This window comes from Palaemon carinicauda, chromosome 4 (assembly GCF_036898095.1).
Source record: "Palaemon carinicauda isolate YSFRI2023 chromosome 4, ASM3689809v2, whole genome shotgun sequence".
In the NCBI taxonomy this organism is placed as follows: Eukaryota; Metazoa; Arthropoda; class Malacostraca; order Decapoda; family Palaemonidae; genus Palaemon; species Palaemon carinicauda.
The window spans coordinates 149,086,541-149,113,815 of NC_090728.1; the positions used below are offsets into that span (position 1 = coordinate 149,086,541).

General features: G+C 46.6%; 1 protein-coding gene across 2 annotated transcripts in view; it reads left to right on the forward strand.

The window, feature by feature from the left end:
- The window catches only part of LOC137640108 (armadillo repeat-containing X-linked protein 1-like), a 235,707-nt gene that overhangs the window by 53,835 nt on the left and 154,597 nt on the right, over window positions 1-27,275 (forward strand). For both annotated transcript variants that reach the window (XM_068372572.1, XM_068372573.1), the window contains exon 2: window positions 21,130-21,263. In XM_068372572.1, the coding sequence (XP_068228673.1) occupies window positions 21,130-21,263 (134 nt within the window). The remainder of the gene's footprint in view (window positions 1-21,129; window positions 21,264-27,275) is intronic.

Sequence of the window (27,275 nt, forward strand, 5' to 3'; positions counted from 1 at the left end):
GGTCAAAGAACTTCTCAGGCAAGGGGTGTGGGAGCTAAAAAGAGGTCAAAGAACTTCTCAGGCAAGGGGTATGGGAGCTAAAAAGAGGTCAAAGAACTTTTAATGCAAGGGGTGTGGGAAATAAAAAGAGGTCAAAGAACTTCTAGTGCAAGGGGTGTGGGAGCTAAAAAAAGGTCAAAGAACTTTTAATGCAAGGGGTGGTGGATAGATGTCGCCAGCGAGGCTTTGGGGAAGGCGCGGTGGCGTCTGTGTTCTTTCTGATGCGTAAACTTAATTAAATACAAGTAAAAACAGGGCATTAAATACATATTATAAATAAACTCTCTCTTATCTTGACAGCACAAATGAAATTTGACAAGTTTCAACATGTAACTAAGCGCTCCCGAAACACGAGTCAACCTTTTATTTCTGCTTGGAGGATATCCTCACAAGTAAAAGGTAATCATTATGAATATTGAAAGAAAGATTTGCTTATACTTCTACCTTTTGCTTCAGAAAATTACCTTTTACTTCTACCTTATGCTTAGAAGGATATCCTTCATTTTTATGAGTACTTCCCATTGACTTTCTTAAATTGCTATCTAGATAGTTACTTCAATTATCTAATAAATCACTAAGTTCAGTTGGCCTTGGTTCCACAGGGGCTTGCCTCACTTGCAATTTAATATTATATCCTTGCACTGCTGTTCTGGTAAGCAGTACATACTTCTCTGCATTCATCTGCCACCTTGGTGAGTTTTTGCATTACTTGAATAGTCTAATCACTTTGCTCAATAGGTCTTTGCTCTTCCGTGGGTTGCTTTGCTCCCAATTTAACATATCTCTTTATATGCTTTGCTCTAAGTACATTAGCCGTGTACATGATATTTTAACTTTTCTTTAATGATCTAATTGATCTAGTCAATACACTGTCTCCTGATACTTTACCTTTTGAAATTTTGTCCTTCGGCTGTGACTGTTCATGATACAAGTATCGTATACCACTAGAAGGCTGTATTACATGCATGCATATTGTTTACAGACAGAAGTTTTCCCACTGAAACAACTATTTAGGCTACTGTAATGGGTTTGTGGTAAAATAAAACGGATTTTGAGCGAAGCGAAAAATCTATTTTTAAATATTTAACTTAGCCGGTGAATATATAATAGCTGCAACTCTGTTGCTCGACAGACAAAAAACAGTAAAAACTCGCCAGCGATCGCTATACAGGTTGCGGGTGTGCCCACCAGCGCCAACTGTCGGCCAGATACCATACTCGATGTAAACAAAGACTCAATTTCTTCTCTGTCGACGTGTCGACAAGACGTACTTTACTCGCTGTTGAAACCTGGAGTTTTTCCCATCATATTTGGTGAAGTACTTTATTTTGGTTTGAGCTTTCGCAGTACAGGTGTTTTTCTTCAAATAAATCCTTGAACTCTTTTTTGTATCGGATTCATTGTTGATGACTTAGATCGTTTTTTGGAATTTTCCCTTGACCAATTCAAAATGGCTGACCTTTCACAAGTTCCCAAGTTCAGAAAATGCAATGCTAGGGACTGTCATAGGCGTCTTCCAAAGGCTTCTCTCGACCCTCACACTGTTTGTTCCAATTGTCGGAGTAAAACCTGTCAATTGGAAGATCGGTGTGAGGAATGCGTGGGCCTTTCGGAATTCGATTTTATCGAATTTAAGAATTATACACGCAGACTAGAGAGAGATAGGGTAAGGAGAAGTTCTTCTAGGTCGGTAGATTTTTCCTCTCCACATGCCCCTCAACCTAATCCTTCCCCTGTAGTGGTTGTTCCTAACCCCCCTCCTAGCACTCAGGAACCATCGATGGCAGACATGATGCGTGCTATCCATGCCTTGGGGGAGAGAGTTGAGTCCCTTGCAAGTGACCGCAATCAACTCTTGGCGGACGTAAAGGAACTAAAGTGCCAAAGTGCCGTGGGAAGTGTTAAAGTGCCTAGTGTTTTTCAAAGTGTTGTGAACAGTGTTGCGCTTGAGGGTTCGTCTGTTCGTGCCTGTCGTCCTCCTAGTCCGGGACCTCTTGCAAGCTCCCAAGCCCAGGGGAGAAGCAATGTCGTACGACTCATGGGTTCGAGAGGCCTTGATCAGCGAACAGACGTTCCCTCTATGGTATCAGGCGTATCTCCCCAAGATCGCCCCTACCAACGTAAGACGAGAGAGCCCGTTTTTACCTCGTCGTCCGAAGGTGTTTCTCGTAAGAAACCTTGGACCAAGGTCTCACGACCTTTGAAGCGTAAGTCGGTCCCTTCAGGACAAGTCCAACGTCCCGGTTGTAGCCACTGGGTCAGTTCGGACTCGTTGCCGTCATCTGATGACTGCTCGCCGCCTAAGAGAGGCAAAGCGGTGCCGCCTCAGTCGCTCACCCCGTCTGTTGCCGCACCTGCTGCCGTAGACCCCAAATGAGTGTTGCTGCAGGACATGCAGTCCAAGCTTGCGTCCTTGATGGAGGACTTCAATGCGGAGAAGGTTGCTGCTGAACCTTCTGGCCAACAACCATCCAAGCGGTCTGTTGTGCGTCCTGTTGACGCTGAGGTAACTTTCTCGCGTTTACCAGTTGGGGTTGTACCTCCACCGATGCGACCCAGTGTGGGTTGCCAGCCGCACGTTGACGTTAGGCGACGCACGGAGGTGGTTGTTGACGTTCAGGACGTTCAGCAACCATCAGAGGTGACTTGTTTTGACGCGGTGCGTCAACCTCCGCAACCCGGTATGGTGTTGACTGCACAACCCAGACAGTCTAGACAGTCTCGGGGGAACGCTGTGCGTCCTCGCGCACCCATGGTTGTTGACAGTTCACAGACTGTGCAGCAGTTCCATGACGTTGCGTCCGGCTCCGTCACGCATGCACCAGTGCGACCGGACTCAGCGAGCCAAACGTTGCCCACTCCTTTGCCGTTTCCTCATCAGTTTTCGGATGAGGAACTATCAGATGAGGACGTTGCTGAACCACAAGAGGATCAACCTTCAGAACTTGACGAGCCTAAGGCAACTCAACCATCATTGGACTTTAGAAAAGTCATGGCTGTATTTAAGGAGTTGTTCCCTGACCACTTTGTTTCTGTGGCTCCTCGTTCGCCGCCGTCAGAGTTTGTATTAGGCGTGCCTGCTACCGCACCTGCCTTTACTAAACTCGTTCTCTCTCGCTCATCCAAGAGAGCTTTGCGGCTGTTGGGAGATTGGTTAGAGACTAAGAAGAGTTTAGGAAAGACAGCATTTGCCTTTCCCCCATCTAAACTCTCGTCTAGATCGAGCGTCTGGTATGCCACGGGAGAAGTTCTCGGCTTGGGAGTTCCTGCCTCTGCCCAGGGCGACTTCTCAAGTCTTGTAGACTCTCCCCGCCGCCTTGCCATGAGACGCTCGAAGATTTGTTGGTCACCATCGGACCTGGACCACCTTCTTAAAGGAATATTTAGGGCTTTCGAAGTCTTTAACTTCCTAGACTGGTGCTTAGGAGCCCTGAGCAGGAAAATCTCTTCTGCAGATAAGGATGTTTCCTTGCTCATTATGTCCTGCATGGACAAGGCTGTCCGTGATGGGTCCAACGAGCTAGCCGCCTCATTCACGTCCGGAGTCCTGAAAAAGCGAGAGTCTCTATGTTCTTTCCTGTCTGCTGGAGTGACGCCATGCCAAAGATCTGAGCTTCTCTTTGCTCCCCTTTCCAAGTGCCTGTTTCCTGAAGTCTTGGTAAAGGAAATTGCCTTATCTTTAGTTCAGAAGGACACCCACGATTTAGTTGCGTCCTCGGCTCGCAAAGCTCCCCCTTTGCCTACATTGTCTGCTAGACCGAAGATAGACACTTTAGCGTCTCGCTTTATTCCGCCCTTTCGTGGCAGAGCCTCCAGCAGAGGAGGTGCTCGTGCCGAAGGGAAGCGAGGGAAGAGGAAAGGATCCAAGTCCTCTAAGGGCAGAGTCTGACTGCCCGCAACTTCAGACAGCAGTAGGAGCCAGACTCAAGAACTTCTGGCAAGCCTGGGAGAAGAGAGGTGCAGATCAACTATCTGTGAAGTTACTCAGAGAGGGGTACAAAATCCCTTTTGTACGCAAACCCCCTCTAGCGACGTCCCCCATCGATCTCTCTCCCAGGTACAGAGAGGAAGAAAAGAGACAAGCCCTGAAACTGGAAGTGTCTCTTTTGCTAGAGAAGGGAGCGGTGGTCAAAGTCTCGGACCTTCAATCACCGGGGTTTTACAACCGTCTCTTCCTAGTATCAAAGAAGACAGGAGGTTGGAGACCGGTGCTAGACGTCAGTGCTCTGAATGTCTTTGTCACAAAGACGAAGTTTTCCATGGAGACCACAAAGTCAGTCTTAGCAGCGGTCAGAAAGGAAGACTGGATGGTCTCGCTAGACCTAAGGGACGCCTACTTCCACATCCCCATTCACTCAGACTCCCAACCTTTTCTGAGATTCGTCTTCGAAGATGTGGTTTACCAGTTTCGGGCCCTGTGCTTTGGCCTAAGCACAGCTCCTCTCGTATTTACGAGGCTGATGAGGAATGTGGCCAAATTCCTCCACTTATCGGACATCCGAGCCTCCCTTTATTTGGACGACTGGCTTCTCAGAGCCTCTTCCAGTCGTCGCTGTCTGAAGGATCTCAAGTGGACTCTAGATCTGACCAAGGAATTGGGACTCCTAGTCAATTTGGAAAAGTCGCAGCTGGTCCCATCCCAAACTATTCTGTATTTAGGGATGGAGATTCACAGTCAAGCTTTTCGGGCTTTTCCGTCGGCCCCCAGAATAGATCAAGCCCTGCTATCCATCCAGAAGATGCTGAAGAAAGGACGCTGCTCAGTCAGGCTGTGGATGAGTCTGGTAGGGACGCTGTCATCCCTGGAGCAATTTGTATCACTAGGAAGACTACACCTCCGTCCTCTTCAATTCCATCTGGCTTTTCACTGGAAAAAGGACAAGACGCTAGAGGCGGTCTCGATCCCGATTTCCGGAAAGATAAAGTCTTGTCTGACTTGGTGGAAGGACAATATCAACCTAAGAGAGGGTCTTCCCCTGGCTGTTCTGATACCCAACCACGTTCTCTTCTCGGACGCATCGGACTTGGGCTGGGGCGCGACGCTGGACGGTCGGGAATGCTCAGGTCTGTGGAACTCGAGTCAGAGGAGCATGCATATCAACTGCAAGGAGCTGTTGGCAGTTCATCTGGCCTTGAAAAGCTTCGAGTATCTCCTTCAAGGCAAAGTGGTGGAAGTAAACTCGGACAACACCACGGCCTTGGCGTACATCTCCAAACAAGGAGGTACCCACTCACTGACGTTGTACGAGATCGCAAGGGACCTGCTCATCTGGTCAAAAGGTCGAGACATCTCCCTAGTAACGAGGTTCATCCAGGGCGACTTGAACGTCATAGCAGATTGTCTCAGTCGGAAAGGTCAAGTAATTCCAACCGAATGGACCCTCCACAAGGATGTGTGCAAGAGACTTTGGGCCACTTGGGGTCAACCAACCATAGATCTCTTTGCAACCTCGCTGACCAAGAGGCTTCCAATCTATTGCTCTCCAGTCCCGGACCCAGCAGCAATACATATAGATGCCTTCCTCCTAGATTGGTCACATCTGGATCTCTACGCATTCCCACCGTTCAAGATTGTCAACAAGGTACTGCAGAAGTTCGCCTCTCACGAAGGGACAAGGTTGACGTTAGTTGCTCCCCTCTGGCCCGCGAGAGAATGGTTCACCGAGGTACTTCGATGGTTAGTAGACGTTCCCAGAAGTCTTCCTCTAAGAGTAGACCTTCTACGTCAGCCACACGTAAAGAAGGTACACCAAAGCCTCCACGCTCTTCGTCTGACTGCCTTCAGACTATCGAAAGACTCTCGAGAGCTAGAGGCTTTTCGAAGGAGGCAGCCAGTGCGATTGCTAGAGCAAGGAGAGCGTCTACCATTAGAGTCTACCAATCGAAGTGGGAAGTCTTCCGAGACTGGTGCAAGTCAGTTTCTGTATCCTCGACCAGTACCTCTGTAGCCCAAATAGCTGATTTTCTCTTATACCTGAGAAAAGGACGATCCCTTTCAGCTCCCACTATCAAGGGCTACAGAAGCATGTTGGCATCGGTCTTCCGGCATAGAGGCTTAGATCTTTCCAACAATAAAGATTTACAAGACCTCCTTAAGTCTTTTGAGACCACTAAGGAGCGTCGTTTGGCTACTCCTGGGTGGAATTTAGACGTGGTACTAAGATTCCTCATGTCAGACAGGTTTGAGCCTTTACAGTCAGCCTCCCTGAAAGATCTCACTCTTAAGACTCTTTTCCTGGTATGCTTAGCCTCGGCTAAAAGAGTCAGTGAGATTCATGCCTTCAGCAAGAACATCGGATTTTTGTCGGAAAAAGCTACTTGTTCTCTGCAACTTGGTTTTCTAGCCAAAAATGAGCTACCTTCTCGTCCTTGGCCTAAATCTTTCGATATTCCCAGCTTATCGGAGATCGTAGGCAATGAACTAGAAAGAGTCTTATGCCCTGTTAGAGCTCTTAAGTTCTATTTAGATCGTACTAAACCTTTACGAGGCCAATCTGAAGCTTTATGGTGTTCTGTTAAGAAACCATCCTTGCCTATGTCAAAGAATGCTTTGTCATACTTTATCAGATTGTTAATACGAGAAGCTCATTCACATCTGAGTGAGGAAGACCGATCTTTGCTTAAGGTTAAGACGCACGAAGTTAGAGCTGTAGCAACTTCCGTGGCCTTTAAGCAAAATAGATCTCTGCAAAGTATAATGGACGCAACCTATTGGAGAAGCAAGTCAGTGTTCGCGTCATTTTACTTGAAAGATGTGCAGTCTCTTTACGAGAACTGCTACACACTGGGACCATTCGTAGCAGCGAGTGCAGTAGTGGGTGAGGGCTCAACCACTACAATTCCCTAATTCCATATCCTTTTAATCTGTCTCTTGAAATGTTTTTAATGTTGTTTTTTATGGGTTGTCCGGAAGGCTAAGAAGCCTTTCGCATCCTGGTTGATTTGGCGGGTGGTCAAAGTCATTTCTTGAGAGCGCCCAGATTAGGGGTTTGATGAGGTCCTGTTGTATGGGTTGCAGCCCTTGATACTTCAGCTCCTAGGGGTCTGTCAGCATCCTAAGAGGATCGCGAGGCTCCGTAAGGAAGACGTACTTACAAGGCAGAGTAATCGTCTAAGTCGACTTCCTTACCAGGTACCTATTTATTTTGTTTTTGTTATATTGATAACTTCCAAAATGAAATAAAAACTCTTAGCTTGTACGATGTAAACATATTTAACTGGTCTCTACCCACCACCCTGGATGTGAATCAGCTATTATATATTCACCGGCTAAGTTAAATATTTAAAAATGATATTTTAATTATAAAATAAATTTTTGAATATACTTACCCGGTGAATATATAAATTAAACGACCCTCCCTTCCTCCCCAATAGAGACGCAGTGGGATGAGAAGAAATTGAGTCTTTGTTTACATCGAGTATGGTATCTGGCCGACAGTTGGCGCTGGTGGGCACACCCGCAACCAGTATAGCGATCGCTGGCGAGTTTTTACTGTTTTTTGTCTGTCGAGCAACAGAGTTGCAGCTATTATATATTCACCGGGTAAGTATATTAAAAAATTTATTTTATAATTAAAATATCATTTTTGGGTGAGATAGCCATGGCATCCTGATGGAAGGTTCCTTTTTGGTAGCTTCCTTGGGTATATCACTACTAAATATTCCCAGAGAATTTAACCACAGGTTATCACAGAATTCTAACTTCTGGAGCGAGTATCCTAAAGGTTTCCCTTTTAAGACATCGTATATCAACAGGGGACGCATGTATTAACGCGCCACATAGCTATCTACACCCCAAACAGAGTTAACACTTCGGTGTGTAGGGGCCGAGAATAGCTGGGAGCCGTTCCACAGCTAATCTCGTTCGTGGCTACTTTTGGTACTCGAGACGTAAACAAACGGGCGCCATTGCTAAATGACGTCACGTCCGTCGTCATCCTGAAGCCAGTTGCTTGCCGATCGCCATGATACAGCAGAGCAGGGTGGGACCTAAAAACTGGACGAAGTAGCAGGGAGGGTCCATCAGGACGCCATGGCTATCTCACCCAAAAATAGATTTTTTGCTTCGCTCAAAATCCGTTTTTTGGGCTCAAGCCATGGCGTCCTGATGGAAGAATACCAGAGAATCAATGTATCGTGGTAGATTTTCCCCTATTGGGTAAGTGCCAGAGGCTTTGAACAAGGTAGCATAGTAATCTTAATAAAAGAACCGTAGGGAAGAAACCTTCCTGCCCCCTTGGCAGTGAAGTTCCCACGGGCCATGCCGAGATCAAAGTGGTTATCGAAGGGCTATTCACCCTGCTAGAAGAACCTGAAGAACTTGGAGACAAGGCTGAATGGTTGGCATTCGTATAGGAACATTCTCGAAGGCAGACGAGTGGTGGTTGGACACTGTATGCAGAGGAGAATAGTCTCGTCTCTAAGGTATAAAGAGTAAGTATTCGTATTGGAATATTACATTGCAAGGGTGAATATATAATAAGGGTTGAGACCTTAGTATCTTCATTAACCATAAGGAAGGGGATAATAAAACTATGACAGACATGTATTTCATAGTATAAGTAGGAGCGGATTGAGACGCACAAGTAATAAAATAAGAATTTTATTTCACAATTGCAGAAAATGAATTGCAATAATATGTAAATTTAATTTACAACAATTTATAATGTACATAGTAATAAAGACTTGCTCTTGAATCTGAAAGGGAATTTCAAATTTATTAGTAGGCACTCGTTCTCGAGGAACGTCAGTCTTTAATTAAAACACATCATGCTCTAGGCATGCGGCACTCGTGTGACGACTATGACATTTCACCTGGGATAAGAACAGTTATAAGAAAGCACTAAGTGTTTTCGACATCACTACGTATCGCTCAAGGGTCAACATAGGCACCCGAAGAGTTAGAGTCCCAAGTAACTCGCTGTTCTATGCAGAGTTAGGTGCAGGTTTCATAACACTACCTGCGGCTACCACAAAATGTTTGACTTCGTGCACTTGTTTCGCATAATGTTTGAAGAAAACACGCGAGGACTTCCAGCCTGTGAAACTTTTAAGGCTTTCGAAGTCCATACTCTGAAAGAAATTCAGAGACGATGCAACTTTTCTAGGATCGTGACCGGCGGGTGTACTGTCAGGATCCGCTCTGCGAATGAAGTAGGTGATTTTCGCTCTTAGTTGTTTCAGTGACAGGTCGCTGCCCGATGTTTCTCCTTTGAAGAGTTGGCCTCCACCAAAGTCCGAAGTTCTGCGAAGATAGACCTTGAGGCTCTCTACTGGGCATAGAGAGGCATCTTCCTTCAGGGGGCATATTCTCCAAGGGCCCCATCTTTTGGTGGGTAATTCGTTTTTGGCGAGAAACGTCGGATCCGGGGAGAGGGTAAGGTCTCCTGAATCAGTAAACAGGATATGACTCTCTTCTCTTGATAATGCCACTATTTCGCTGACTCGGGCTCCTGAAGCAAGAGCAAAGAGAAATATAACTTTCTGAGTCAGATCCTTGAGAGGGCATGAATCATTATCCAAGTTGGAGGCGAAATGGAGCACCTTGTCCAATGACCAGGAGATCGGTTTCGGTGGGGATGCTGGGCGTAGACGAGCGCATGCTTTCGGCAGTTTATTGAAGATGTCGCTGGACAGATCAATTTGGAAGGCATACAACAGTGGTCTAGTCAAGGCCGATTTGCAAGTAGAAATCGTATTGGCTGCTAAGCCCTGTCCATGAAGGTGAATAAAGAAGGACATGCAAAAATCAATGGTGATTTCCGTAGGGTTTTTTGCCTTGACGAATGAGACCCATTTTCTCCAAGATGATTCGTATTGCCGTCTTGTGGATTCGGTCTTGTATTCCTCGAGGAAGTCTAGACTTTTCTTCGAGATCCCAAACCTCTTCTTCGTGGCTAGGGAGAGAAAATCATGAGATGAAGGTCCTTGATTTTCGATGATGAAGCGAAGACAGTCGACTTCTGTACTTGCTGGGAGAGAACTGGGCCCGGGAGAGGGATCAGCGTGGGCTGCAGCTCCAGGACCAGGGGGTACCAGTTGCTCCTGGGCCACTTGGGAGCCACTAGGGCCGCTGTCCCTTTGAAGGTTCTCAGCTTGGAGAGGACTTTCAGCAGAAGGTTGGTGGGAGGGAACAGGTAGATCTTGGACCATCTGTTCCAATCCAGGGACATGGCGTCTACCGCCTCTGCCTTGGGGTCCTCGTACGGGGCCACATAACGAGGAAGTTGATTGTTGTCGCTCGTTGCGAAGAGATCGATCTGAAGTTCCGGGACTTGGTGGGAGATGAAGGAGAATGATCTTGCGTCTAGAGACCATTCCGACTCTATCGGGCTTGTCCGAGATAGAGCGTCCGCCGTCACGTTGCGGAATCCTTGTAGGTGAACTGCAGATAGGTGCCACTTCTTCCTCTCTGCCAGACGGAAGATTGTTAGAAGCACCTGATTTATCTGGGGCGATCTTGAGCCTTGGCGATTGAGACATCGAACTACCACCGAGTTGTCTAGGGTTAGATGAATATGGATCGAGGGAGGCGGGGAGAGTTTCTTCAGTGTTAGAAGGACCGCCATGGCCTCCAAGATGTTGATGTGAAACGTCTTGAATAGTGGAGACCACGTGCCTTGAGCCTGTTTTTGGTGGGAGTGACCTCCCCAACCCTCCAGCGAAGCGTCCGTGTGGATGTTGAGTGATGGAGGTGGGTGTTGAAGAGGGATGGACCTTTTCAGGGCCTTTGCTTCCGACCACGGCTTGAGGAGAAGTCGAAGTCTGTTTGGGAGCCGTCTCTTGAGGTCTCTTCGAGCGATGGATGCAGAACGTCTCCAGACTCCCGCGGCATCCTTTAGCTGTGCACGAAGCACCGGGTTTGTCACTGAGGCGAACTGTAGAGAGCCTAGAACTCGTTCCTGCTGGCGTCTTGAGATCCGCTTGGATTTCAGTAGTCGCTTGACAGACCCTGCTATTTCCTTCCTTTTCTTCTGGGGGATGGAAAGGCGGTGTGACTGAAGGTTCCACTGGATTCCTAACCATTGGAACTTCTGAGCTGGAGAGAGGCGAGATTTCTTCACGTTTATCTTGAATCCCAGGTGTTCTAGGTACTGGGTGACTTTGCTGCAGGATTTTAAACAATCCTCGGGCGATGGAGCCCAGACTAGCCAATCGTTGAGGTAGGCCATCACCTGGACGTCTCGGAGGCGGAGCTGTTGTACTATGGCGTCCGCCAGCTTTGTGAAGATCCGAGGGGCCACGTTGAGGCCGAAGGGCATGGCCCTGAAGGCGTAGCTTTTCCTTTGGAGTCGAAATCCTAGGTAGGAGGAAGCGTGATGGTTCATTGGAACGTGCCAGTAGGCATCCGCCAGGTCTATGGAGACCGTGTAAGAACCTCGAGGCAGAAGGGTCCTTATCTGTTGAAGAGTCAGCATCTTGAACTTGTCGTTCGCTATGAACTTGTTGAGGGGGGATAAGTCCAGAATGACTCTGAGTTTGTCGGAGTCTTTCTTGGGGACGCAAAACAGTCTCCCTTGGAACCTGGTGGACTTCACCCTCCTTATCACCTTCTTGTTCAAGAGATCTAGGACATATTCTTCCAGAAGGGGGGTTGATCGTTGGAAGAATTGCTGGAAGGTTGGGGGTGGTTGAGTCCAACTCCAGCCTAGACCTTTCTTGACGATGCTGTGAGCCCAGGGATCAAAGGTCCAACGATCCTGGAATTGGCGGAGTCTTCCTCCCACCGGAAGCACTTCATTGCTTCTGGTGTCCCGAGGGCTTACTGCCTCGGCCGCTAGCTCCCTTTCCTCCTCTGCCTCTGGAGGGGCGGCGAGATGCATCTCTGCTTGCACCCCTGTTTGAGCCTCTACCTTTGGGACGAAAGGTAGTTGTCCGTTGCTCAAAGGCAGGGGTGAAAACCGGTGACTGGGACAAAACCGGTTGGGTGACCAACTGAAAGGTCTGTTGTGGCTGAGCAGCCACTTGGGGAGTAGCGGGTCCCGGAAACTGTCGTCGCTGTTGACGTTGCTGGGGGTTTTGCTTGGAGGGTTTCCTCTTAGGTTGAGGGCCATCGTCCTGAGAGGATTTCCTCTTTTTTGACATGCCCCACTTATTGAGAAGGTTCCTATTCTCAGTGGCAGCCTTGTCAGTGATCTCTTTCACGAGATCGGAGGGGAAGAGGTGTTTACCCCAGATGTTGGAGGAAATCAGTCTCCGGGGTTCGTGTTTCACAGTGGCACTTGAGAACACGAATTCTCGACAGGCTCTCCGAGCCTTCATGAAGTGGTACAAGTCCTTCACCAGAGTCGCCATGTGGGATTTGGCGAGTACCATGTAGTGGTCTGGGACTCTGGTGTCACCAGCCATGACATCAAGTTGTACCTGGTGGGACATGGATGCTGCGAGCCTTTCCTTCGTATCTTGTTCCCGACGAAGGAGATGGTCGTTGAGTTTCGGGAGGTCTTCGTTAAACTGACGTCCGGCTACGTCAGGATCTAGCTTTCCCACCACGAAGGTATGCTGGATATCCTTCCAGTGTCGAGCGTCGGGGGGAGTTACCATGGAGAAGGGTCTGCACTCCTCCAGTGCAGGGCAGGGTTTTCCTTCTTCCACAGCCTTGTGGCACGCAGCGAAGGCCTTTTCCGTGAAGGGAAGGACTGCATCGTCGGGTGCGACGTAAGTAGGGTGCTTCTTGCTCAGGGCCGGAAGCTTAGAGCAGGTAAAACCTCTACTTTTGAATGCGGTGGCTAGCATAGCCTGAGCCTTCGAGAGATCGAACACTATCACCTCCTTGGGTTCGGTCTCTTCTTTAGAGGCAGGTTCAGAACGAAGCCGGACGTAACAGTCCGGGTAAGCCTCAAAGTTCGGGAAGAACTCCACATCTTCCAGGGGGACTGTGCTGATCTTATCGCTGATAAAGATCCTGCCGGTCGCGATAACCATATGCTCGGCATACCTCCAAGGGTTGGTATGTGAGCATGCAGGGAGGTCCTTAACCGAGATCTTCTTCGGTTCTTTGGACCCTCCCATGGACCTGATGAACTCGTGAGTCTCTTTAAGTCTGTCATCCATAATGGCTTTAATCATCCGGAACATCTCTTGGGCGGATGGGATGGGTTCCGGGGTAGCGGAGGTAGACGGGAGAGACACTTCCGTCGGTGTAGGAGTAGGGGCGGTGATGGAAGGCGGAGCGACCTCCTGCTCCGACTCTGTGTATTCCACCTGGTCCTCTTCATCTTCTGCGCCTTGGGCCATGAGGGTCTTCTCCGTGTCCTCCGAAATATCCGACATGTGTTCATCGTTCTCAGAATCCAGGCGACACTCGTGCATGGACTGGGCCATGATTACGTCTGGTTCCACCGTGATCTGGACGGTGGGGATCTGGTCTTTGGGTACCACAGAATTAGGGGAGGCCTTTGGGAACAGTAGGGCCCTCATTTCTTCAGTGGCCAGGTATGGTCCAGTGGCGTTCTTTTGGAAGCCACGCACCCACTTGCGTAGCTTATCCCGAGAAGCGTCCCTGATCTCCGCTGAGGGAGGGTTATGAAAGGCATCAACTAGGCGATCCTGGCAGACCATACAGTTCTGCGGGTCCCAGAACTTCAGATCCCCTTTCTTGTTGGCACAAGGGGCGTGGGTCCTACACGCCGTATGCCCGTAGAAGTGCGGGCGCTTCACTGCACAGAAGCCGTGGTCACACTTCATCTGCTCCTCCTGTAAAAGAAAGAGTATATGAGTATGGGGGGGGTCATAAGAATGACTCTTAAACTAAAGTTAAATATTAATCATTAATATTAACTTGACAATAGGTGTGATGCACAGAGGATGGGCTGAGAGAGGATAGGTACATACTCCGTGTATCTCGCCCGGCTGGTTACCGTAACCTTCATCCATGGACAATCCGAATTGACCGAAGGCACAGGATAGAATTCAACATAGAATGCCCGTAGGGCAGTGGGAATTCTATTGGAAATTGTCAAAGATATAAGGCTAGGACTGAGGCCACTCAGTTCCAGAATTGGGGACTAGAAGATCCCATAGGGTAACGGTTTCCGGCAACCAGCCGTGCTAAGATACACACAGCATGCTGGAAATCTGTGATATGCAAGAAGACAGCATGATTACTAATAGAACGGTAATAAAGTACCGATCCATTTACGTAAACCAGTCATCTGGTTGCAGTGTAGGGCTATCAATATCAGATGATAGCTAGTAGAAGGGGGTGCAAGTCGCCTTGACGCCTCCGGAAGGCTCCGGCAGACCGTCGGAACGCCGGAGGCCGCTCCAGCAGAGTTTCTGGCATTAGGGAAGACAATATAGAAGTCAAGAGTAATACCAGGGTGGCGGCCGCTGGCACAGCGGCGGCTCCGGCAGCCGGAGGATGCCGGATTGGTGACAGGAACAAGGATGGTTATAGCAGAACCGGACTGCCGGCAGCGGATGCCGGAACTCTGGGGGCCGGCCGGTGGACGGACGACCAAAGCTATGAGGAAAGAGGGAAGGCCATCGGTTGGATGCCGGCGGCAGGCGGCAGTCCCCCGGTACACGGAGGACTGGCGGCCCAGAAGGTAAGGGATAAGTCACCAAGGTAGGAGGTGGGTATCACCGACAGTGGAGGCGGCAAGGGACCGGCACCAGGATAGTGAAGGAGACAGAAGGAGGGACCCCAAGACATCCCACCTGAGTGGGTGTACCCATGATAGAGGCTAGCTCTATCACCCAGAAGCAGGGGCCGCAGAGGACCGGGAGCTAAGGTAGCCCAAGGGAGGGCTAGGGGACACCCAAGAAGGGGGGAGAACCCCTGCAGACAGAACGCATCCAGTGGCTAACCCCATAGGACACTATGAAGGGTATATGTACCAGAGCGGACTGCACACAGGAGCTAAGGAAGCCCTATCACTTCACCCTAAGGAGGAGTTGTAGGACAGGGGACAGATGGGTATAGACTAACCTAAGTATAGGCTAGGCCATACAAGAGATAGGCGGGGAGGGGAGAAGAGAAGGGTCTTCTGTGGAAGAGGTTCTGTACCAGAGCGGCCACCGAAGAAGTGAGGACACTCCCTAGCCTAAGGTAAGGCAGCTTGTCTGAAAACGGTGCATGGGTATCGTTTCAGCAAGGTACGCAACAAACCCCTCCAAAACCTAACCTAGAGCAGGGATGTTACATCCTGAACTAGGAAGGATGGAAGACGTATCGCTATTGCAGGGATGGTCGGAGACCTAACCCCAGCAATAGAGGAAGGACTAGTCGTTCCTCATTCTCGGACGCAACCCTAAGGGGGAATCATTCCCTTAGGGAGGACAGAGAAGCGATATAATACTCTGATAAGAGCTTGAACCCCTTACGTGGTAGGGGGAGCAAGGTTATGCAGAGGGGATGCCCTAAGGCAGGGGATGAAGGAAGCATATAGGGGTCCTACGTGTAGGTTAGGTTAGAAAGACTCACTATCTAACCTGTCCCTTATATGGTCCCTGATGGCGAAAACACTTGCATCACAGTCAAAAGTATTGTAAAATAATGCCACTATCTTCATAATAACCAAGGATCACTGATAAATATCATGCATGAACACTGATATAGGCGCTCTGGCCTAGGGGCTATAGAAGCCAACTGGTATGGGGTCATTCGATGACCGATAAAAAGGCGTCAAAACACGATATAAAAGTTCCTAGCTATGAAGACTAAATAACTAATAGTATCGATTAGTTAAAGAGGCCGGAAAAAACGCTGTTGAGGCTAACTAAATAAGGCATGCAAACAACAGCGACGCCATAAAATGGCGGGTCCGGTCGAGGCACAGCTCTGCCACAAAACATCAATTATCTCGAAAAGTAAAATTTACTTTACGGTCAGAGTTTAATTAAACAATACTGTACTGGAACCTTGTACTCAACTTTCCAGAAGAAGGCGAGGCCGAAGGTAGCGACATGACGAAGATGCAGGTTGATGAAAAGAGCGTAGGGAAAATCCGTCTAAGTAAGGCAAGCTACTAGCAGAAGGATGGCGACGGACGTGACGTCATTTAGCAATGGCGCCCGTTTGTTTACGTCTCGAGTACCAAAAGTAGCCACGAACGAGATTAGCTGTGGAACGGCTCCCAGCTATTCTCGGCCCCTACACACCGAAATGTTAACTCTGTTTGGGGTGTAGATAGCTATGTGGCGCGTTAATACATGCGTCCCCTGTTGATATACGATGTCTTAAAAGGGAAACCTTTAGGATACTCGCTCCAGAAGTTAGAATTCTGTGATAACCTGTGGTTAAATTCTCTGGGAATATTTAGTAGTGATATACCCAAGGAAGCTACCAAAAAGGAACCTTCCATCAGGACGCCATGGCTTGAGCCCAAAAATAAGAGTTTTCAGAAACACGATTAATTTTTGTGTGAAAATCCCATCACATTGAAAAAAAAGGACTGCTTTCCACCTCAGCTCTTACAGTGAGGTCAGAATGCATTTGAAATATACTTTTTTTTTTCCACTAGAATATCTCTGGAGCTTGAATTTGGCCAAATGGTATTCTTCTTGAAATCTGAAGTACAATATGTCTAGAAGTTGAGCTAATGAAAAATTTAGCTACCATAAACTGTTGTGCTTTCACTAAAAAATATAATTGTTCTAAGACATGAATCCTCGTCCCTTCATAGACTGTACGTCTGTTAAAATTTTAATGAAGTGTGTCGGTGGTTACTGGTAGGCGGTAGCACACCGAAACGCCACTTTGACTAGCTGCCAAGGTGTGAAGGCATACTTTGGTACTCTTACTTTGGCATTTTAACCTTTTTCTTCTTTCTGTTTGCAGTGGAAGTGTGTTTGGAGATGGAGAAACAGTGAGCGGACACTTGTTCTTGTCCAGGAGTTTCCGGACCACAGTGCGCCACCTTTATGAGTAGAGTTAATTCGGATCCCCATCTTTTATGCACCTCATGCAGAGTGCATAGTTGTTCTCAATCTTCCTCCTGCAATGAATGCAGAATTTGGTCATCAGAGAATTGGGTGGAATATGTAAAGAAAATGTGAATAATTTTCTTCACTCTTCTTCTTTCAATCGTATTTTTAGCTCTCTTATACTAATACTATAGCTACCCCTTAAACGTTCTCTCCTACATTCAATTTTCTTTAACGAAACATAGGGAGAACTAATCTAAACTTAAACTTGTTGACAGTGGCGCACGCCATGCTCGTGACGTCACAGCGTAGATACGCACAACAGAGGGCCTTAGTAGTAACCCCGGCATATGTTGGTTCTTTCCTTAAACTACATGGGTCGAGATTAAATTCCTAAACTGAATTTTTATATAAATTCCAATACTGCTGAATTAATGCATCTTATATTTCTCAATACCAATCAAGGTTTGTTAATTTTAAGATGTATGCCCATCGCACCAGTCCATTGCTAATTAATCATTTAAAATATTATTTTTAGCAAGCCAGAATAGGTAGGATTATTGTATATATAAACTCCCTTAGAGCAGCAAGATTTCTCTAAGTATTTAGTACAAAATCCTGCCTCCTCTGCACTCCTTGCAACAACACATTGCCCTGTCCTGAAGTCCCGATATGGCACCCCCAATGGATTACCCCTCGTATCATGACCGTCACTTGTTTGGCAAGGTGAAGCCAGGTGATCTCCTCGACCTTAGCGTCGAGCCCATTCAACTAGAAGCTGCCCTGGCCTACTGACCTGCCTGGTCAGTGAATCCGTGCACCTCTGGCTCACCCCCATCCCCCTCTTCCAAAACGTGACTCACCAAGGAGTCCTGTGGCTGCCGGCTGGAGACTGTGAAGGAGTGGAACTTGGGAACCTTAATTACCACAAACGAGGATTCTTGGGGTGAGCCAGGCAAGAGTGCAAAGTGCGACCAGGTCAACAGCTATCACGGGCATAGGACTAATCTCAAAGGAGTGCAGGTACTACATCAATGGCCATAGTTATTCCCCCATTATTTAGCTTAGACTAATTTTAACTTGATAGGGAACCTGGCTTTTACACTATTCGGACTGTGTGCGGTGGGATTGTGTGTATATATTTTTCTTGGATATTAATTTCTGGTTTGAGACTAGCATAGTCTCTGGGTCACGTGGGCCACGTGCCTGACCCCATTTTGATTTTTGATTATTGCAGACCACGTGTCTAACCCATCATTTTTATTATTTTGAATTGCTTTTAATTTGCATTCCTTTTATTATTCCATTTTTGTGTTGTTAAGATGTCCATTTTCTTTTAATGTAAATTTGTGAATAAATCAATATTAGGTTAATTAAACCTCTTTAGTATTTTTGCTCCCTCATTTATTTAATGTTTAAACTGGGAATATTTAAAGAGTAAACCTAAGTAAGTCTATAGGTGGTAACAGCGAGGAACTTTGCATTAATATATTTGCTTCGAAGGTAAAGATCCTTATCTTTAAACTACTTTACATCACTGCTCCCATTTTGGATTTTGTCTGATTACGTTAACGTAAAATACCTGTCCAGCATCTCATTGGGGTAGCTGTGACGGAGCCTGAGAATGAGATGACTATAGACCTGACAAAGCCAGAGTAGGCCATAAATTACGTATTGCTAATTCTACGTGTGGAGTTCTCCGGCCTCTGGACAGTAAATTTCCCCTTTTTGTATTTAAGAGTGATGGTTAGTGAATTGTGACAGTAAAGTATTAGCAGGGCGTTTGTGCCCCGAGAGTAAGTGCTCATTATCCTCCCCTGTTGAACTTTATATAACTGTTATAATGAGGCTTTCCCGGACTAAGTTCCCACTCAGAACACATATAAAAAATTCTCCACAGAAAAGGAAGAAGTTGAAACGGGATCGAAGTCGGGATCTTCCTCAAAATTGAAGAAATCCATTGGCCCTTTTCCTCCTCCTCCTGGTAATCTGACCTCTGATCCTCCTATGTCTCCCTCCATCAGGGCGATGAAGTTAGTGTTATTGCCTTCGGGAAAATAACACAAGATTCAGTAATGGCCGTCGCCGTAGGTGAAGTAGCGATACAAGCCACCCGATATTTCTCAGGGAAATTGCCATAAGGACACTGTGGGCATTTCTTTGCTATAGAATGCATCTCATTGATGCATAAATTACTACAATCCCTAGGTATTAACAAGGGATCTTCCCCATCTGCTAAGCAGGTGGAAATGCCTGATGTGGAATCACCCTTCTTGTCGGTAGTCTCAGGACCGCAGACAATGGAGGTACTGTACCATTGACGACAAGTTTGAAGGTAAAGTGACCTTGTACCCATTCCTCGAAGAGTCTGTTCTATTTGATTTTTCCTTCTTTGGTCAAAGTTCAATAGCCATTAAGGTAATTTCTCTGTAGTTTATTTTCACCAGGAGAAGCTCCTTTCAGTCACAGTGGTGAAAGGTAATCTCTCAGCCCTGAACCAGGTCTTCTGACTGAACGGGTTGGACCTTTCCTCATGACGTGAATTTTCAATGTTCATGAGTAGCTTCAAGCAGTCTTACCCACCAAGGGAACTCAGACCACCCACGTGGAATGTAATTAGAATCCTTAGGTCCCTTAGAAGGGCACCATGTGAACCACTACAACAAGCATTGGATAAGTACCTCATTCTAAAGACTGCCTTTTACTTGGCGTTAGCCTTGGTGAAGAGAATAGCTGAACTTCACAGTATTTCCCAAGTTGTATCCCATTCCAAAGGAAGGAGAAAGGTCTCTTTTTACCTTTGTCCCAGAGTTTGGGGCGAAAACTCAGAATCTTGCAATCAAGGACTCCAGGTTTGAGTGTTTCTCCGTCTCTTCCCATTGGGATGCGACCAACAGTCCGAATGATTTGCTTCTTTGTCCTTTGAGGGCACTTAAATACTACCTGATCGTCGTCAATGACATTAGATGTCAGGATGCCAGATAACTCCTAATCAATGAATCAATTAGACACTACCTGAAGAGAGCTCAGTCCTTCAGGCTGCCAATTCAAAATTTCTTTATTATTGCCAGAAAAAATTAAAAAGGAGATTTTGAACACCATATCCTTCTGGCTTCGTGAAACTATTAAAAAGGCTTATCCTCAAGAAGAGGATCCTAATGATTCAGCTTCACTATGAGTCCTTGAAGTCAGAGGAATTTGCTCAAATCTTGCTTTTAGGAAGAACCTGTCAGTGGAGCAAGTACATGATTAAAGGCCAGAGTCTGGAAACATCAGATAACCAATACAGCCCACTATCTAGAGGAGTATACCCACAGATCTTTAGACACTTATTCACCGGGACCTGTGGTAGCTGCTCAACAGGTTGTTTAGCATATGTGGGTCCTTACAGGACAAGAAGCATCTTATTTAAGATAACAGTCATAATGTTAAACTATGGTAAGAGGTACAGTGTATGACCCTTTTTCCTTCCCCTCTCTTGGCGTGAAGTGGCCATCCCGTTATTTAATGGATCAGATTTTGATGCAGATAAGCTTTCATATGGAGAACTTTTCTGTTATGGTATAGAAGTAGTATATCCCCCACCCTCATTTATGAAGGGGAAAATGGTTTGTTTGTAGAACTCATTACTTATATCTGTACGACATTTAAAAGATATCCTTACAGTAATATGAAGTACTTCCTTATGTCAAATTGAAGGTGGCACGAGTCAACACCCCGCACCTCCTACAGTCCAGTATTTGTCCTTCTGGTATTTTAAACCTGCCAGTTTGGTTATAGGAGCTTCCTGCTACCTCCTCATGAGTCTCCTATCAAAGGTTTAGCATTTGTATTCATGTAGGAACAAATATAAAATTTTAAAAGTGATTTCTATTTTCCTAACTATGCAAACCTGAGTCCTGTTAAGTCTCACTTCCTACCTCAATTATCCTGCAAGCCAGCAACACACCTCACTAAGATTCTAATTGCCAAATTCCAGCTGAAATCATACTCCTATTAAAGGACTCAGGTTTGTCTAGTAAGGGAAAATACGAATTACTTTTAGAAATTTTTATATATGAATTTTTTACTTATTTAATACTGCAATGATTATATGTAATTGTAAAGTATCATGATCCCATCAAAACCTTGTTGCTTCCTTATATGAGTTTTAGCTCTCATGGAAGGTATGAGCTAGCTCTAATCTTTCAATAATAGTTCATGTTTGATGGATTTTTCCAGACGATGAGGAGGAAACGGAAGTTTCAAGAGTTGTTTTCCGGAGATTATCACAAACTACACAGACGGATGCTCTACTTGGGAACCTGGACATGAGTACGACGGGAAAAGTAATAATACGACCCAAATCTGTTCAGGTGTGTAATTTAGCTTTATTTTTGCATCTTATGTTATTGCCTATTTATATAAGTTTACTTGTTACTCCTTATATGCCAAGAAATAATACATACTATACTGTATTATTTAATCTCTTATTTGTTCCGTAACTGGAATACAAACCTATGCTATTTATATGAGTATTACTTTCGGCGAAGCTGAAAGGACGAGTCATTAGAAAATTAGAGAGGGTTAACCACCCATCCTGCTAGTTAGCGGAGGGTGGGGAGTAGTAACTACCCCTCTCGCTCACACACCTTGTGATTATGCCTGGCTTTGCTTTTGTCTCGGACGATGAATGGTTGCTTCCGTTCTTCATCTGATCATTTTGGATTGTCATTAATCTTTTTGTGCTTTTTCTTCCAGACTGTGTTAGTTTTTGTGTTTATGTGTGTGTTGGTGCCCTTGCCAATTAATCATGCGAACATGCCCTGGTCCCGAGGTCCAGCCTTTACCATTCTCTCAGAAATCTTTGGTTTCCTGTCGTCACACGGATCTCACCAACGACTCGTCACTCCTTTTCCGAGGAGAATAAGGTTTCGACTCTTCACTGACCTTCCAGGCAGCATTCGCCATCTCGTCAATCTCCGACCAGGCACCGTTCGCCAACTCATCGCCGATCGCCAACCAATCGGCTCAAGCTCCCCTTCCTGCATCTATTTCTCCAAAGAGACCAGCCGAATTTCAGCCCTCTTCACAAGCGGAACAACGGCGAGAACATCCATCCCTGGTTCATCACCGTTCTGAGGAACAGAAGGCGAGAAGTATACGGTCAGACCTTCGTCTCCTCAGACTTTGGCTCCTTCTAGTAAGGTCAAGGCTGCTCTCCATCATTCGCTGTCACCTCATTCTCCTCCTCATAAGCGCAGAACATCACGCTCACTGGAGAAGGTGGAACAGAGCAAACAGCAAGAATTCAAAATTCCCAAACTCCCTGCCCCTTATAAGGAGTCCACAGAGCGGAGGGAGGTCAGGTCACAGTTACCCGTTTTGTCAGCTTCGGTAACCAAAACTCCATCGCAGCGTTCTTCCTCTTTCTTTTCAGGGGATCATACGGACAGTGCTTCTATTGGTCAAAAACCATGGTTTAGTGCCTTGGTTAGGGCAGTCATCCACTTTTTTCCTTCAGGACTGCCTTCATCTCATCCCTCAGAAAATTGAAGCAATTCCCGCGATGATCACCCTCCTGCCCTACCAAGACAAACCTCTGCGTTTTCGTCCCCCCTGAAAAGGAAGAGAGGAATCAAGGACGAAATACCATTGACCAGGGTCAAACTGACCCAAACCAGACCTTCCAAAAAGAGTTCCAGACCTGTTGTTTCATCTCCTCCTCACCCTGCTAGGTCTCGCCCTTCACCTCCATCAGAGACTCTGTTCAGGAAGAGTCCCGATTGGATTCTCTTCGATCCCCTCCTAGCCAGGAGGCCCTGTGCGATGGTAGAGCAACAGTATTAAAACCCGAGGAGGAATCCAGCCTTTCCCCGTCGGACAGCCAGCAGAACATCCTTCCTGTGAAGCCTTTGGTTCTGGAGACCTTTTCCCCTCCTAGGTGGGAACCGAAGGATTCTAAGATTCCAAAATCTTCATCGAGGATTCCTTGGCCCGCAGAGGGGGTTAGAACATCCAGCCATCACATCGACCACGACCCACCCCGGATTCAGTCTCGGGTATGGATGACGACCTTCCAGTTAGCCCAAACGAAGTGGAGCAGAGAGAGTCGGAACATGCCTTTTGACAAGTTTTGGTCTGCATCAGGTCCCTCAACGGATTGGCAGATCCAGCACTCAGTAGCCATTAAATTACAGTGCGGCTTTTCCCTGGTCTCAGGGGCTGAAGAGTGCAAGACGGAAGGTTTCCGCCCAGCTCACCGACTTCTCTGAGACACTTAGTTCAGGCTCGCCCTCGAAATTCCTCCTGCCTTCGGGTATCCAGCAGAGGAGGTATTACGAAGTCCTTGACAAGCCTCTCCCGGCTCTTTCTCTACACCATTCCTTAGAGGAATTAACAAAGGGAAGTTCTCGGAGAGACTTTCCGGGCTTCAAGTCTTGTTCTCGACTACAGAGATCCTAATTCAGGAGAAAGTCGTGAAGTACACCATGCAGGCTACTTCGGGGCTTGACTTTTGGTTAGGGTCACTGGGGAACCTGGTGCAGACCGAAAATTTTTTGAAGGAAGACACCAGGAAGGTGATGCAGACCTCCTTGTTCTCGGGCACTGGGACTTTTGAGTTCCTTGCCCGCCAAGTTGTAGACTTGTGGGCCAACATCATCCTGTGGTGTATGGAGTTGGTAGTCGAGCGTTTCCATCGTCAGGTCTCCCATGTCGAGGTCACGAGGCTCCGGAATTCCTCTCTGGAGGGATCCTTTCTGTTCAAGCCGAGAGATGTGGAGCAGGCAGCAGAGAGATGGAGGAAGTCACACCAGGACTCTCTCCTCTATAGGGCCCTAACTTTCAGGGCCCATAAACTACCAACTCTCAAACCAGCAGTCAAAACCAGCTTTAAAGAGGACAATGACCAAGGTAAAGGTGTTTAAGAACCCATATCCTGCCAAGGACCTAAAGGATGCGTACTTCCAGATCCCAATCCATCTGTCTTCTTGGATGTACCTTAGATTCAGTCTAGACGACAAGAAATATCAGTTCAAGGTGCTGTGCTTCAGTCTTTCCATAGCACCTCGGGTCTTCATGAGAGTGTTCGCCCCAGTATCATCTTGGACTCACAGGATTGGCATCTGTCTCCTCTGTTATCTGGATGACTGGCTGACTGGCTGATTATAGCAGACTCTGTGGCAACCCTTCTTCAGCACCAAGTCAAACTTCTGAGGTTTTGCCAAGATCTGGGGATCAGGGTAAACCTCAAGAAGTCAAACCTGCTTCCCTCTCAACAACTAGTATATCTAGGAATGATAATAGACACCAACCTTTGCAAAGCCTTTCCATCAGACGACAGGGTAGTGAGGCTGAGGAAGCTTGCGAGACCTTTTCTCAGATGAGAAGAGCTCCGAGCCCAGAGGGGGTTATGTCTCCTTGGGCATCTATCATCTCATGTCCGTCTAGATCCCAACAGCTGCCTCAGGATTCGATATCTCCAATAGTGGCAAAAGTCCACTTGGAATCAGGCCTTAGATTCCCCAGACTTCTTAATTCCCATGAGATCAGAGGAACGGACAGACCTCGAGTGGTGGGTTGGAGACGAGAATCTGCTAATGGGCGTCTACCTTCTCATCCTCCCCCAAGATTTGTTGCTCTTCACAAGTGCATCAAAAGAAGGATGGGGGCCCCACATGCTGCACCACTCGACCTCAGGCCTTTGCTCAGAGTTCGAAAAGTACCGACACATCAAGCTCTTGGAGATGAGGACTGCCTTCCTGGCCCTTCAACAGTTCCTTCAGTTCCTGGCAGGCCACTCAGTGCTGGTGATGAGCGACAATACCACAATAGTGGCTTACATCAACAAGCAAGGTGTTACTTTTTCGCAGCTCGTATCCCATCTTGTAGTAGAAGTACTGAGATGGGCGGAATTCCATTCGGTAACACTATCAGCTCACTTCATTCCCAGTAAAAAGAATGTGCTCGCAGACAACCTGAGCAGAGAAATTCAGATAGTGGGTTCTGAATGGTCTTTGGATCATCTAGTAGCCAACAAATTCTTGACATTGTGGGATTTTCCGACTGTGGATCTGGTTGCAACGGCCCTGAACTACAGGCTCCTGTTGTATTGCTCCCCAGTCCCAGACCCAAAGACTCTCTGGCAAGATGCATTCCAGCAGCGGTGGGACAACATTGACGCTTACGTCTTTCCCCCCTTTCTGCCTGATGAGAAGAGTACTCAACAAGATCAGAACATTGATCAATCTCTCAATGACCCTCATAGCTCCACTATGGCATCATGCAGAATGGTTCCCGGACCTTCTGCAACTCCTCACAGAACTTCCACGAGAACTCCGGCCACGACACGATTTACTCAGACAACCACACGCCCACATCTTCCACAAAGCAGTAGCTTTGCTTCAACTTCATGCCTGGAGACTATCCAGCATCTCCTCTCTCAGAGAGGCTTTTTTGCAACAAGTTGCGTAAAGAATGTCCTCAGCAGCAGTCTACCAGGCAAAGTGAAGTATCTTCTGTGGTTGGTGTCGTGGAAGGGGTATTTCTCCACTCATGCCACTTTTCCAGCAATAGCAGAGTTCTTTGCATATCTGTAAGAGGAAATGCTCCTTTCAGTCTTGGCAGTGAAAGGCTATCAGTCAGCCTTGAGTCTTGCCTTTAGTCTGAACGGAGTAGACATTTTCTCCTTGCTAGAACTTTCACTCCTAATATGGACTTACCTATCCTCAGTCGGAAGTGAGACCTCCTCCTTGGAATGGGGTTTAGGCGCTTCGATCCCTTAAGGTGCCACCCTACGAACCATTATGTCAGGCAACATATTGCCACCTCACTTGGAAGACGGTGTTCCTGCTTGCACATGCCTCAGCCAAGAGAGTCAGCAAACTTCATGGTCTTGTATGACATCGCCTATTCAAGGGGATGGGGAGAGGTAAGCTTCAGCTTCGTTTCAGAGTTCGTAGCCAAGACTCAGAATCCGGTAGTAGTGGATCCTAGATTCAACTCCTTCCGGATTTCGAGTCTTTGATCTGTTGTAGGGGTTTGCAGAACGTGGCCAGATGTAGCACGCAAACTGCCTAGTGTCCAAATACCAACTACACTCCAACGTTCACTACACAAAAAGGTAAAACGGTGGAATACCTAAAAATCTAGGTAACGGGGCACCACCCCTTGATATTATGTTGGGCAAGGGGACCCAGCTAGAACTGTAGTTGCGTAATATTATTCAAAGGTAAGCCAATTTCAGGCTATGTAAGTACTGAACATTAGTAGAGGAAACAAAAAAAAAAAGGAAAAAAAACAATGCTACCAAAGAAAAAAAACTTACAATCCTTAGTGATACTCAGTATGTCATGGTTATTCTACACCCATGAAAATGGATAACAGCAAGACCAATTATAATCATATTTTGAGACCCCTCCTCTTGATTGCAAAGTCTCACACACAAAAAATAAGGTACAACATATAAAAGCTCTTTTTCAGGATAAAGCCCTATCTAGTTTGTGATGCAAATTTTCTAATTGTTAGCATCAAGACGGAGCCTTTCTGTTTAATGTACTGTAGATATTATCCAGAAATAGTTCCAGGCTGTGACAAAAAAAAACTTCAAGCTTAAAGGAGAACCCCGCAACACTGTGGTTCATTATCTGTATGAACAGTCAGCCGGGTTTGGAACTGACAATGCTTAAAGTTTGGCTGCCGCTGAGAACTTTTCCATGCCACTTTATGTTCACTTGTTTCTGGGAATAAGTATGTGAAACACTATCTATGGAAACTATTATTATATTAGCAGTATATGTATAATTATGTTTTTGCTCTCAAGTTCAATTACATCACAATGTAGTAGGGCATGCTTGAATCACTCATCAGTGTACAGAAAGAAGTTATAACAATGAAACAGGCTTTGAGTAACTTTTCTATTGACAACTTCTCCGTCTAGCCTATAATCACTGCTGGGTGCAGGGACCCGTCACTCTGTAATAAAAAGAATTCTTTTAGAGATGGACTGGAGATCCAATAAACAATAAACAAAATTTATGAAATATGATAATAAATCTAGAAATAATTTGTATTTTTCTTAACTATTTCTCCACACTGTAACCGACGACCCAGCTCATCTGTTACTATGCCCATTAAGGTGGTTGAGGTTCCACCTTAAAAGAACAGCAGCAGCACGTCCTTCTGTGCCTTCGCTTTTCATCACTTACAGGAAGACCAAGATGAGGGTCACTAAAAACACTTTTTAAATATTTAACTTAGCCGGTGAATATATAATAGCTGCAACTCTGTTGCTCGACAGACAAAAAACAGTAAAAACTCGCCAGCGATCGCTATACAGGTTGCGGGTGTGCCCACCAGCGCCAACTGTCGGCCAGATACCACTCTCG